Below are 12,239 nucleotides of genomic sequence, written 5' to 3' on the forward strand. Positions count from 1 at the left end.
TCTTTTATTAAATTCTATTAAATTGATTCCTTTACAGAAAGCATCCAGCTCTTCCCATGAGAGTCGCATGGCGGAATCTCAGCTTGTTGGACCAACGCATTTAAGACCTTCGTTTGAGCCTCCACCAACGACCATTGCAGCTGTTCCTCCTTACATTGGACCTGATACCCCAGCACTAAGGACACTCAGTGAATATGCGAGGCCACATGTTATGTCCCCAACCAACCGTAACCACCCATTCTTTGTTCCATTAAATGCATCTGATCCCATCCTGGCTTACCATATGCCTAGCCTCTACAGCGCTGACCATGGGATGAGAGAACGAGAACTGCGTGAACGAGAGATTCGGGAGAGAGAGATTCGCGAAAGGGAGTTCCGTGAGAGGATGAAGCCGGGTTTTGAGGTTAAACCTCCTGAACTGGAAGGCCTTCATCCAGCTGCTAATCCCATGGATCCATTTGCTAGGCACGGTGCCTTAACAATCCAACCCGCAGCGGGGGTTCATCCCTTCCCTCCTTTCCACCACGGGTTGAATCCATTGGAAAGAGAAAGACTCGCTCTTGCGGGCCCTCAGCTGCGGCCCGAGATGTCCTACGCTGACAGACTGGCAGCAGAGAGAATACACGCTGAGCGCATGGCATCACTTGCAAATGACCCACTTACAAGACTACAGATGTTCAATGTGACGCCACATCACCATCAACATTCACACATACATTCACACTTACACCTACATCAGCAAGACCCGTTACATCAAGGTGAGTTGATTGGATGCTGATTATTAACAACCAAAAGGATATTTAATCATATGCCAAGCCGGCTTGTATTTTAACTTTAGAATCTGAAGATACTTTTGCTGGGTGGATACAACTAGAAAGAAGGCTTTTGGTTGCACACCTTCAGCACCGGTTTTATGATTTCCTTACGGATGCGGAATTCATTTTAGGGGCAGCGCAGTTTGTAGAGTTGCTTCAGCACCAAAGACCTGGGTTCAATCCTGATCTTGGGTTCCATCTGCGTGGACTTTCCACATTCTCCCTGTGATCGCGTGGGTTTCCTCTGGGTGCTTTGGTTTCCCCCCCCCCCCCCACCCACATCATAGGTTTTTGTAGGTTAATTGACTGCTGGAAATTTCTCCTTGTGTGCAGGTGAGTGATGGAATCCGGGGGGTAATTGAAGACAATACGGGGAGAATAAAGTTAGTGTAGGGAGGAACTGCAGATGCTGGTTTACACCGAAGATAGACACAAAATGCTGGAGTAACCCAGCGGGACAGGCAGCATCTCTGGATAGAAGGAATGGGTGACGATTTGGGTCGAGACCCTTCTTCAAGTTGTAGAAGGGTCTTCTAAGGAAGAAGACTTTTGAAAAAGAGTCTTGACCTGAAACATCACCCATTTCTTCTATCCAGAAACGCTGCCTGTCCCGCTGAGTTACTCCAGCATTTTGTGTCTATCTTGAGAATGAAGTTAGATTAGATCAGTGTAAATGGGAGGTTGTTGGTCAGCGTGGACTCTGTGAGACAAAGGGCATGTTTCTATGCTGTATCTCTTTATGACTGACATTTTGTTGGTGTTTTTAAAATTGGGTTGAGATGAAGTTTCTACTTTGGCAACTGTTGGGATATTATGCTCAATGGTACGGAAACCTTCTCCACAAATCAGTTCAATCAAGAAACGCAACAGAATGCAATTAGTTATCTTTTGTTTCTCTCCATTTTGTTTCTCTCTATTTATTCAGTTACTCGCCCACTTTTTTTTAAATCAAAACTCCTGAAACTGTACAGAGGGATCAGTAAACAAACAGTTAAGCCAGTAACTTTTAGCTGCCTGAATAGCTGAAAATCAGATTTACAAGAAAAAAGTGTTACAAATCTGTTTCATAATTTTTCTATTTCTAAATTTTCTATTATTCTTGAATTGACTTAATAAAAATTGAGGGTATTTTGTTTTATTTTTATATAATGTCACAAATGTGGTAACTGGTGACTATAAAGCAGAACGAAGCACGAGTACAATTTGAAGAGGATTTCTCAGGGCACACAATGGTGTGAATCTTATGATTTTTGACCAGGCCTGGTGGGCAGGGCCTGATATAGGTTTGTTCTGGAACTAGCAATAATACCACACAATGGTTTACAGCAGAACAACTTCTTAGTTAAAATTACCTGATCTTCTGCACTGGTTTAATCCATTCTGGCAATTGAGAGCAAGAACTGTGTTCTAGTCTTTTGAACATGAAGTTCTAACATGTGATATACTTTCCATTGTTGCTTTTTAATTTCATGCTAGTAAGATGAAACTTAAGACGTATGAATGCAGTAAATGAAGTTGTAAAAGTGGTCCTTGCCACCAATAAAAATGAAGAAGAAACAACATTTCTGAAAGTATATAATGTGTATTTATAATACACATCATCAAAGTGAAGTTTAAACGCCGTCTTTCACTACTTAATGAATAATTGAATGATAAGTGATTGGGATGAATTAAAATTAAGTCTTGGTCAGCATGGGCAAGTTGGGCCGAAGGGCCTATTTCCGTGCTCTGCAGCTCTTTGACTATTTAGTTTTTAATCAACGTTAATTATAATTATACAAATTCAGTACCAATGAAGAGCTCTTTTTCCTCAGTTTTTAAGTGTTTTACACATTTCAGTGCTTTAGCATTTTTCTGAACAATAAAAAATATTAAATCTTTTGTTTCTCTTAAGTAAAATATTCAGTGATATGGTCACTATACACATTAGTCCAACCCAGGTTACAAACAAGCAACCGTTGTACAGCCCGTTGTAAGCCAACCATCGATCACCTGTACATTAGTTCTATGTCCTACATACTGGGGTCAATTTGCAGAGGCTAATTAACCGACAACCCCCGCACGTCTTTGAGATGTGGGAGGAAACCGAAGCACCCGGAGAAAACCCACATAGTCACAGGGAGAACGTGCAAACTCCACATAGGCAGCACCCAGGGTCAGGATCGAATCCAGGTCAGCTGGTGTGAGGCAGCAGCTCTACTGCTGCGCCACCGTGCTGCCCATGTCACTATAGGCGCAAAATATTATTTTTCAGAACACATGGAGACATAAAATGCTAATGTCTGAAACGATAAATATTTTCATGCAAATATATTTTCAATGTACAAGATCCATGTTATCAGGAAACATCAATGATCAAAATCATGAGCTGCCGTGCCTTACAAACTCAAACACACAGTGCCTTGTTTCCTTGGCAACCCAGGTTAGCTACCATTTAACGTTGAAGTCTAATCAAGTCGGATATTATTTAAGAAAGAAATTGTGTGACACAATATTTGGTGGTTCTCTTAAAAATGTGTAATTAAGATAAAATTACGATGAGTAATAAAATTGCATAACAGCAGGAGAAGGTACTTGCCTTTGGGTTGAGAGTGCACATTCTCAACTCCCACTTACAAGAACTGCTTAGCTCACAGTCATGAACGTGGGAGGAAATCTCAAACAGTCACTCTCAACACTGAGGTAAGTGTCTTGGTACGCCATTTGAAAATATGAATTATCTTTTTCCACTCTCACTTTACCAATAACGATGCTGAACTGATGTGCACGCATAATAAATTGAGTGCAGAAATACAAGATAGCCCAACACAAAGATAAAACAGGGCTTGATCAAATAAAATCCAAACTGACCAAGACAAAAGCAATAACTGCAGATTTTTTTCTTCTTAGTAAACTGATAAATGGTGGCCATTTCCCCTCTGTTATGTTGAATCTTGATTAAGCATTTTCATTGCATGTAATTTAAGCTGGAATCTGAGACCCCAGATTCCTCTTTGTTTCTTAAATATCAGATTTTTAATTATCTGATCTATATTCTACCACATTGTAAATCACTGATGTCTTTGGTGGTTATTCACAATTGCGCTAATTGACCATGCTTACCGCACTGCCAAACCAGGAACTGGTAAGCCAATAGATTCATCCACTTGCTATTGTACTGCAGTATTGATAGCATTATGAGAGGCAGAAATAGGGCAGAGAGTCAGAACCTTTTCCCCCAGAGTGAAAATGTCCAACACTAGAGGGCATAGCTGTAAGGTGAGAGGGGGAATGTTTAATGGAGATATGTTGGGGAATTTACACTTGAGTAGTGGGGGCCTGGATCACATTGCCAGTGGTGGTGGTGGTGGAGGCAGATATGATAGTGGTGTTTTAGAGGCTTTTAGGTAGGCACCTGGGTGTGGAGGGAATGGAGGGATGTGGATCATGTACAGGCAGATGAGATCAGTTTAACTTGGCATTATGTTCCGCACAGCCTTTGTGGACTATTCATTGTTCATGTGCTTGACTATGTTCTATTAATTTAATTGGTAGAATTTGCATTTTTCGGCCTCTCCATCCTAGTATGTTTAAATGTAAGTTCTGTGATATTTAACATAACACCCATGTGCACGCTACATACAATAGTATAGACTTCAAAATATCTAGAGTAAATGGTCTCTTCTATACCCTTCAACTCTGCTCTAACTTCCCATCCCCCCCACTCGTAACAAGGGCAGAGTCTCCCTTGTCCTCACCTTCCACCCTATCAGCTGTCACATACAACAGATAATCTTCCGACATTTTCGCCACCTCCAACGTGATCCCACCACTGGCCACATCTTCTCATTTCCTCCCCTTTCGGCTTTCCGCAGAGACCACTCCCTCCGTAATTCCCTGGTCAATTCGCCCCTTCCCACCCAAACCACCCCCTCCCCTGTTAATTTCCCTTGCAACCGCAGGAAATGCTACACTTGTCGATTTACCTCCCCCCTTGACTCCATCCATGGACACAAGCAGTCTTTCCAGGTGCGGCAGAGGTTCAGCTGCACCTCCTCCAACCTCATCTATTGCATCCGCTGCTCTAGGTTTTAGCTGCTCTACATTGGTGAGACCAAGCGTAGGCTTGGCGATCGCTTCGCCCAACACCTTTGTTCAGTTCGCAATAACCAACCTGATCTCCCGGTGGCTCAGCACTTCAACTCCCCCTCCCATTCCAAATCCGACCTTTCTGTCCTGGGCCTCCTCCATGGCCAGAGTGAGTAAAATGGAGGAGCAGCACCTCATATTTTGCTTGGGTAGTTTACACCCCAGCGGTATAAAACATTGACTTCTCCAATTTCAGGCAGTCCTTGCATTCCCTCTCTTTCCCCTCCCCTTCCCAGCTCTCCCACAGCCATGGGCGGAAATCACGGGGGGGGAGACACGTCCCCCCCATGTTTTACGAGGTGGGGAAAAATCCCCCCCCCCCCCCCCATGTTTTGTAATCCAGATTTTGAAATTTGGTGGGAAAAAATCTATTAAAATCTCCGCTTTCCGCGAGACAGTGGGGGTGTCACTGTTAAAGCGCTTGTTAAATGTCTCTATTAACATCATATTAACATGATGTGTCGCCAATTGTGTTTTGACCTTCAAGTATTACTGAAGGTATTCACGGAGAATTTCTTAAAGCTGTCTGATGCGAGTACAATAACCATTTGTAATTAGCACAATTACCATTTGAACTAATTGGATGTGTGGGTGGATGGGAAAGATTTAAACGGATATCGGATTTAAGTGGGTAAGGTCATTAGGGATCCGGTCGAATAGGTTCCCTGGCTGGCTTGCAGGTAAATCCCCCATTTGGTCACTCACGTTATTAAGTATTTTTTCTCTCCTCTCTCTCTCTCTCTCTCTCTCCCTCCCCCCTCCAAGGTTGGTTCTTCTGTTTGCCTTCATTTGCTTCAGTTTTATTTGTTTAAGTGTTATTTATCACATTGTAGCTTTTGAAAGATTCAAGCGGGTATCAGGCTTTCTAAGGACTGAATCGACCCATTTGTGGGGCCTTTCATCGCCCGGCACGGCTTAAAATCAAACTGCTGCATCGAGGCGATTGAGGCTACCGATGTTGAAGCCCCCGCCGGCCGATTTAAAGCCGCGCCGAGCGATGAAAAGCCCCGCGAACGGGCCTATTCAAGCCCCACGATCCGGGGCGGACGAAGCTGCTGTTGCTGGAGTTCAGAGTCAGTCACCAACCAGGTCAGCTCCCGATGTTACCGTCCACAGGGCCCACGGCTGATGCCTCCGAAGCCTTGTGTGTGTGTATGCGCGCATGCGTGTGCCCACGGCCACCAAGAAATTATGTGTCCCCCCACCCCCATGTTTTGATAGCGATTTCCCCGCCTGCCACAGCCCACTGTCTACGCCTCTTCCTTTCTTCTTCCAGCCCCCACCATGCCCACATCAGTATGAAGAAGGGTCTCGACCTGAAACGTCACCTTTTCCTTGGCTCCATAGATGCTGCCTCACCCGCTGAGTTTCTCCAGCAGTTTTATCTACCTTCCTTAATTTTTATTTTCATTTCCTTTTATGATTTTGTGTGTGTGGGAATGGAATTTGGAAATTGTTTTTTTTTCCCAAAAGTTATCACCTTCTTCCATTGTGCATTTTATTGGTCGTATTATTTACTAGGTCTACATGTGTATTAGCTCTGATACTGGCCAAATTATAACATGCACTATTCTGCTCACACACTGTGCTTGGGCTTGCTCACCCACACTGGTTTGCAATTAATAAATGCTTTAGTTTTTAAATTAACCAGATTTTCAAAACTGCAGTGAACTTACTACTCCAGCCCTCCCTGGATATTACAAGATGTCCATATTGCTCTAATTCTGTTGTCACCAAATCTCCAAAAGCCCTCCACCATTGGGGGCCATGTCTCAGCTACTAAAGCCTCTGAATTCTGGAATGCTTTCTTCAAAACCTTCTGCGTTTCTGCTTTTCGTATTTTAATTATGATTAAGGTGTTCTATAAAGCCATTTTTCGTGACCACACTCAGGCATCAGACTACCTACCTCTCATGAGGTTAAGCATCAGTAGTATTGCTTGATCACTCCTTTGTGAAGCATCATGATATGTTTGGCTGCATTAAAGAGACTGTCTTTAGTGTAAGCTACTGTAATGAACCAGTTCATCAAGAAACTAGATTAGAATAACTGAGTTGCTTCTTTCAAAAAGACACGGTAACTCTACCTGGAAAAAGAACTACGATCAAGTGCTTAATTTGTGATTAAGAAGCCATTTTCACAAAGTTCTTAACTAATGTTCAAAAACGTATTTAATGTATTTTATAGATTTGTGAGTTCTGCAAATAGACAGCTGCATTACATTTCAGCTGCAGAGTGGCCTCATGCTTTGTTAGCCGTTCCATTACACTGCAATTAAATTAATTGGTTCCAATTTCCTAATCACCAAGGATTCAGTTTCCTTGAATTAACTGCAGTGGATGGAACTGTAATGCAGATACAAGGGCATTGCCTCCTCCCCTCCCCAACTATAAGACCAAGCCGTGTGTTCAATTTCAACCAAGATATTGCACTCCCGTATAATTATTGTGCCTACAGGTCAAAGAAAATAGTTTGGTGCCATGGTGGTTTTTTTGGCGATATCTTGAGGAGAGAATGTTTCCAGTAGTGGGAGAGTCTAGGACCAGATGGCAACGCCCCAGAAAATAAGGACGTACGTTTAGATTGGAGAGTAGGAATTTCTTTAGCCAGAGGGTGGTGAATCTGTTGAATTCTAGCCACTGACAGTGGTGAAGGCCAAGTCAATAGGTATTTTTTAAAGTGGAGGTTTCTGATCAGTAAAGGTGTCAAAGTTTACAGGGAGAAGGCAGGAGAAAGGAGTTGAGAGGTAAAAATAGATCAGCCATGATCGAATGGCAGAGCAGACTCAATGGGCAATGGCCTAATTCTGCTCGTATGTCTTATGATGTTGTTATCTTGTTATTGAAAAGCGGATATTTTTCCTCTAACGTTGACATGAGGAAACCAGTCGCCTATCCCTTATTACAAAGAAATATGCAAAGACATGATTTGAGATTGAGGAAAAATGTGTAACATTTACACTTTGGAAAAAAAAACTAGTCCAGACAAATCAAAACTCAGCCATAACTCAATTTACAAAATAGAGATAGGAACATTTGAAATAAGAGATGAAAAAGGGATTAATTTTTTCTTGTATTCTGCCATGTTATGAGTCAAATACTAGAGGCTTCCTGAGTAAAGTGGGAATATATAGATCCTGTCTACAAAGATCATGCAAAAGACTGAACTTTTCCCTGGGGGGTTTTGTGATGTGTTTACATGAAGTTCCATTTGTATCAAGTATATAAAGGAATACATGGAGTTACCCAGTGTAAAAAAAGTATGAGGTAGTAGATTTTTGGGAGTGAAGAAATAAATTGTAGAAAAATTGAAATAAAGCAGAATTTCATATTCCTTCGGTTGAAACGGTTGCAGTCAAGATATGATCTATAATGCTGCAAAAATGACGTAGTTGGGTTGGGTCAATGAATCTGTGTTAAATCTTATACGGTGGAATGATGTATATGAAGAACAAGCGCAAAAGACCTTTGGTTAATTTGAGAAAAGGGTAATCTGTAATTTATGGAATAGACAGATGTTTAAGAGGAAACTGGGAAACAATGTACATTGTTTGATTGATCATAAAACCTTTACTTCATGCACAGTGAGTGAACGTTTATCTGAGCTGCGTTCAAAATAAGGCAGTATTGGAGTATTGTTTGCAGTTCTGGTCACCCCATTATAATGTGGAAGCTTTGGAAAGTGTTCAGTAGAGGTTTACCGGAATGCTGCCTGGATTGGAGGGTATTTGTTTTAAGGAGAGGTTGGACAAACTTTGATTGCTTTCTCTGGAACTCCGGTTGAGGGGAGACTTGATAGAAGTATGTAAAATTATCAGAGGCATTTGGGATAAGCATTCAGAACCTTTTTCCCCAGAGTGGAAATGTCAAAGACTTGGGGGCATAGCATTAAAGTAGGAGGGGAAAGGTTTAAAGGAGATGTGCAGGGCCAGTTTTTTATTTTACACAGAATGTGTTGGGGACCTGGAACATGCTGCCATGGATGGTATTGGAGGCTGATATGATAGTAGCATTTAAGAGGCTTTTCGATAGTTCTAGTTGCATGGATATACAGAGAGTTGGAGCGAAATGGACCATGTGCAGACAGATGAGATTAGTTTATCTTGGCATCGTGTTCGGCACAGACATTATCGGCCGAAGGGCCTATCCCTGTGCTGCACTTTTCTATGTTCGCAGACTTCAGGTGAAGTCCATTAATGTACTTCACTTCTGCTTTGCGAACATTTGGCAAATCAAAGTCACATTTGTGAAACCATGGGAATCAGTTTTGCAAAATTGGTACCCCAACCACAGTGGAACATGTGGAATGATTCAATATCTGTCAGATTAGGAGAGTGTGTGCAGAAGAGATGTACTGGAATACTTCCACGGATTAGTTATGTGTTTAGACAGGAGAAGTGAAGTTACTCTCCTCGGGTCAAGAGAGATTGGAAGATCTGATAGAGGGATTTAGAATCTGGAATGGTATAAGCAGAGTGGATGCAGAGAAGCCGCTTCCTTGGCAGAGCTTCAAGACCCAGGGCACTGAATAACGATGATTATCAAAAGTAACATGGGAAAAATCCTTTTACGTAGCAAATGGTTAGGGTGTGGAATGCTGTAGGCAGATTCATTTGCAGCATTAGGTATTCGGAAAGTGAGAATTTCCAGGGCTGTGGAGAGGACAGAAGAGTGAGACTTGTTTGCTCTTGCATGGAGCCTCCATGGACTCAAAGGGCGAGGTGACCTCCATCTGTTGTGTAACCATTCTGTGATATTTTGTTCATGGATAATTGCTGAATCAGATCAACCTATTGATCGCTATCAACCCTTGGAGGTCCATTTCTCACCTACAGTCCAGCCTGACCGACAAAAACATGGATTTTGTTCTCTTAGAAATGGGCTTTCAGCCAGATAATGCATCGTGGAGATTACTTCCATGTCCTAGTAGGGCAAGGGAGAAAAACTATCGCTGTCCCTTGGTATATAAACTATGTTGATTCTACTTGCATCTGATCAGTTAGGCTTCATTTTGTGCCTTTGTTGAAATTGAAATGGGGATAAACCTTTAGTTTTTTTTCCCACATTTTAGGTTCACCGTTCCACCACGTACAGTTTTTCACAGGATCTTTCACAGCTGGTGTGCTGCTTTGAAGCAACAAGCTGTTAATCGCAAGTCTTCTAACTGCAAGGGTTTTAGATTTTAGTCACGCATGCACATTTAAGTCTTGGTCCAAAGATGGTTCCAAAATTAAAAGCACATAATTCCAGATGGAAAAGATTTATATTCCACTGTTAAGGCAATCATTTTTAGCCGAATGCGAGGAAATTCCAGCAACCAAATACTCGTCTATTTTTCAATAGCAGCTCATTAATTGTTCTACTGGAGTTTCTTTATACAAAGAAAGAACGAATCTCTGTAATGTCTTTCATGACCTGTGGCTTAACCCAAAGTCATGAAAGACTCACAGAAGTATTTTTGAAGTGTAGTCATAGAAGTAGTGTGGGAAATGAGGCAGGTAATTTATGCACCACAAGCTCCCACAAGCAACAGTTCCGTGATGATTAATTAATAGGCGTCGGCCTCTCTTGGGCAATAAAGCACTTGCCTTTTGGGTCAGGTGCAGCTAGCATCAGAGGGGAGGCAAAGATTGGGGTGGGAGTACCCAAGATTTCCATAGGGGCCCAGAAACGGTAAGGAACCGCGAGGAATAATAAAGGCTGCATACAGTGGCATCGTCACAGTCAGGCAGAATTGAGTTGATTGCATAATTTCTCGTGTCAGTCGAGACTTTTTACCAAAATGCTGTAAGTGCTGTACAGTTTATATTATGCGCATATCCTCCACTCTGCATTCATCTTAATAAATACCATGGTGAGTCATACAGCAAGGAAGCACGCCCTTCGGCCGAACTTGCCCGTGCCGACCAAGATCCCACCATCTACACGAGTCCCACCTGCCCACAGTTCGCCCATATCACTCTCGACCCTGGAAAAAATTGGTAGGTGATGTTTCAGGTCAGGACCGTTCTTCAGGCTGATTGTAGTACGGAGACAACCCAGTGGTATGAACATTGAATTCTACAATTTTAGGTAACTTCCACAGACACCTTCTTCTCTCTCCCCTTCTCTAAATGTCTGGTAACCAGTTCTATAATTCGCAATAATGTTGGGCTCATACATGTCCCTAGCCAGGAGTCAGCCTATCAAGGGATCTCCTTGCTGAGGTCACCTGTTGTCGGCTCCGATTTCTCCTGTTTTTATCTTTGCTTCCAGTTTTTTCTCCCTACGACAATCGGTCTGAAGAAGGGTCCTGACCCGAAACAGCATTTCACTGGAAATGCTGCCTGACCCTCTGAGCTACTCTACCATTTTGTGCCTATCTTTGGTATAAACCAGCATCTGCAGTTCATTTTTACTACTAAACCCTTCCTATCCATGAATCTGGCCATACTTAGGGTAAAAAAAAGTTAATTGACCCTACTTATTCCCTCATGATGTTATGCATCTCTGTAAGATCACACCTCATTCTGCTGTGCTCCAAGGAATAACCAACCTCTCTCTGCAGCTCAGGCCCTCAAGTCCTGGCGACATCCTCGTAAAAGGGCAGAGCATTTACTCTGTTCTTTGAACAGAGTAACTGAGTAAATTGACTTTATTTATATAGTAGGGTTTTTTTTAACCATGATTCATGCTTCCCATCCTATCTCCAAATCTATTGTTGAATCAGCGCTGCCAAAAGATAATCTGAGAAAATGTAATCGCTTCCTTTATGGGTTTGCTGATCCTGAATGCCGAATGTTCTTGGTGAGGCCAGCACTGAATGTTCAACACCCAACAGAAAGTAGGATCTCATTGATGTCATTAGACTCCAACCTTGGCATCAAAGGAAAGAACAAACCCTTTATTTAAACAAATTATTCAGTCAACTATAATAAACTCATCAGACAATAAACTAATCTAATCTGTTCATGACTTTTAAGCATCTCAAAGTGCCTTACTGTCAGTGAAGTCCCTTTGAAGTGCAGTCACTGTTGCAAACTTGCAATGTAACAAACACAGCAGCCAATTTGTACATTGCAAATTCCAGTAAATTTATTGAAAATAAATCAAACAGGTCGATGAGACAACTGTAATTTTACCGCCAGGGTCCCCATACTCACGGACCTTCTCTTCCCAAGTTCTCAGACATGAAAGAAGATGCAATGATTTGATCTATTATATAAAAAGCATCATAGCTGCTTGGACTCTACATGGTAACTTTGCTTCCAAAAAATCACAAATATTGTGTTCACAGCATTGTAAAACTTTAGAAGCG

At 42.1% G+C, this 12,239-nt stretch overlaps 1 protein-coding gene across 8 annotated transcripts in view; it reads left to right on the forward strand.

Moving 5' to 3' along the window:
- Positions 1 to 12,239, forward strand: part of rere (arginine-glutamic acid dipeptide repeats) — a 530,103-nt gene that overhangs the window by 506,183 nt on the left and 11,681 nt on the right. For all 8 annotated transcript variants that reach the window (XM_033048501.1, XM_033048500.1, XM_033048503.1 and 5 more), the window contains one exon: positions 38 to 758. In XM_033048501.1, coding sequence (XP_032904392.1) covers positions 38 to 758 — 721 coding nt within the window. The remainder of the gene's footprint in view (positions 1 to 37; positions 759 to 12,239) is intronic.

Source organism: Amblyraja radiata, chromosome 31 (genome assembly GCF_010909765.2).
Source record: "Amblyraja radiata isolate CabotCenter1 chromosome 31, sAmbRad1.1.pri, whole genome shotgun sequence".
NCBI lineage: Eukaryota > Metazoa > Chordata > Chondrichthyes > Rajiformes > Rajidae > Amblyraja > Amblyraja radiata.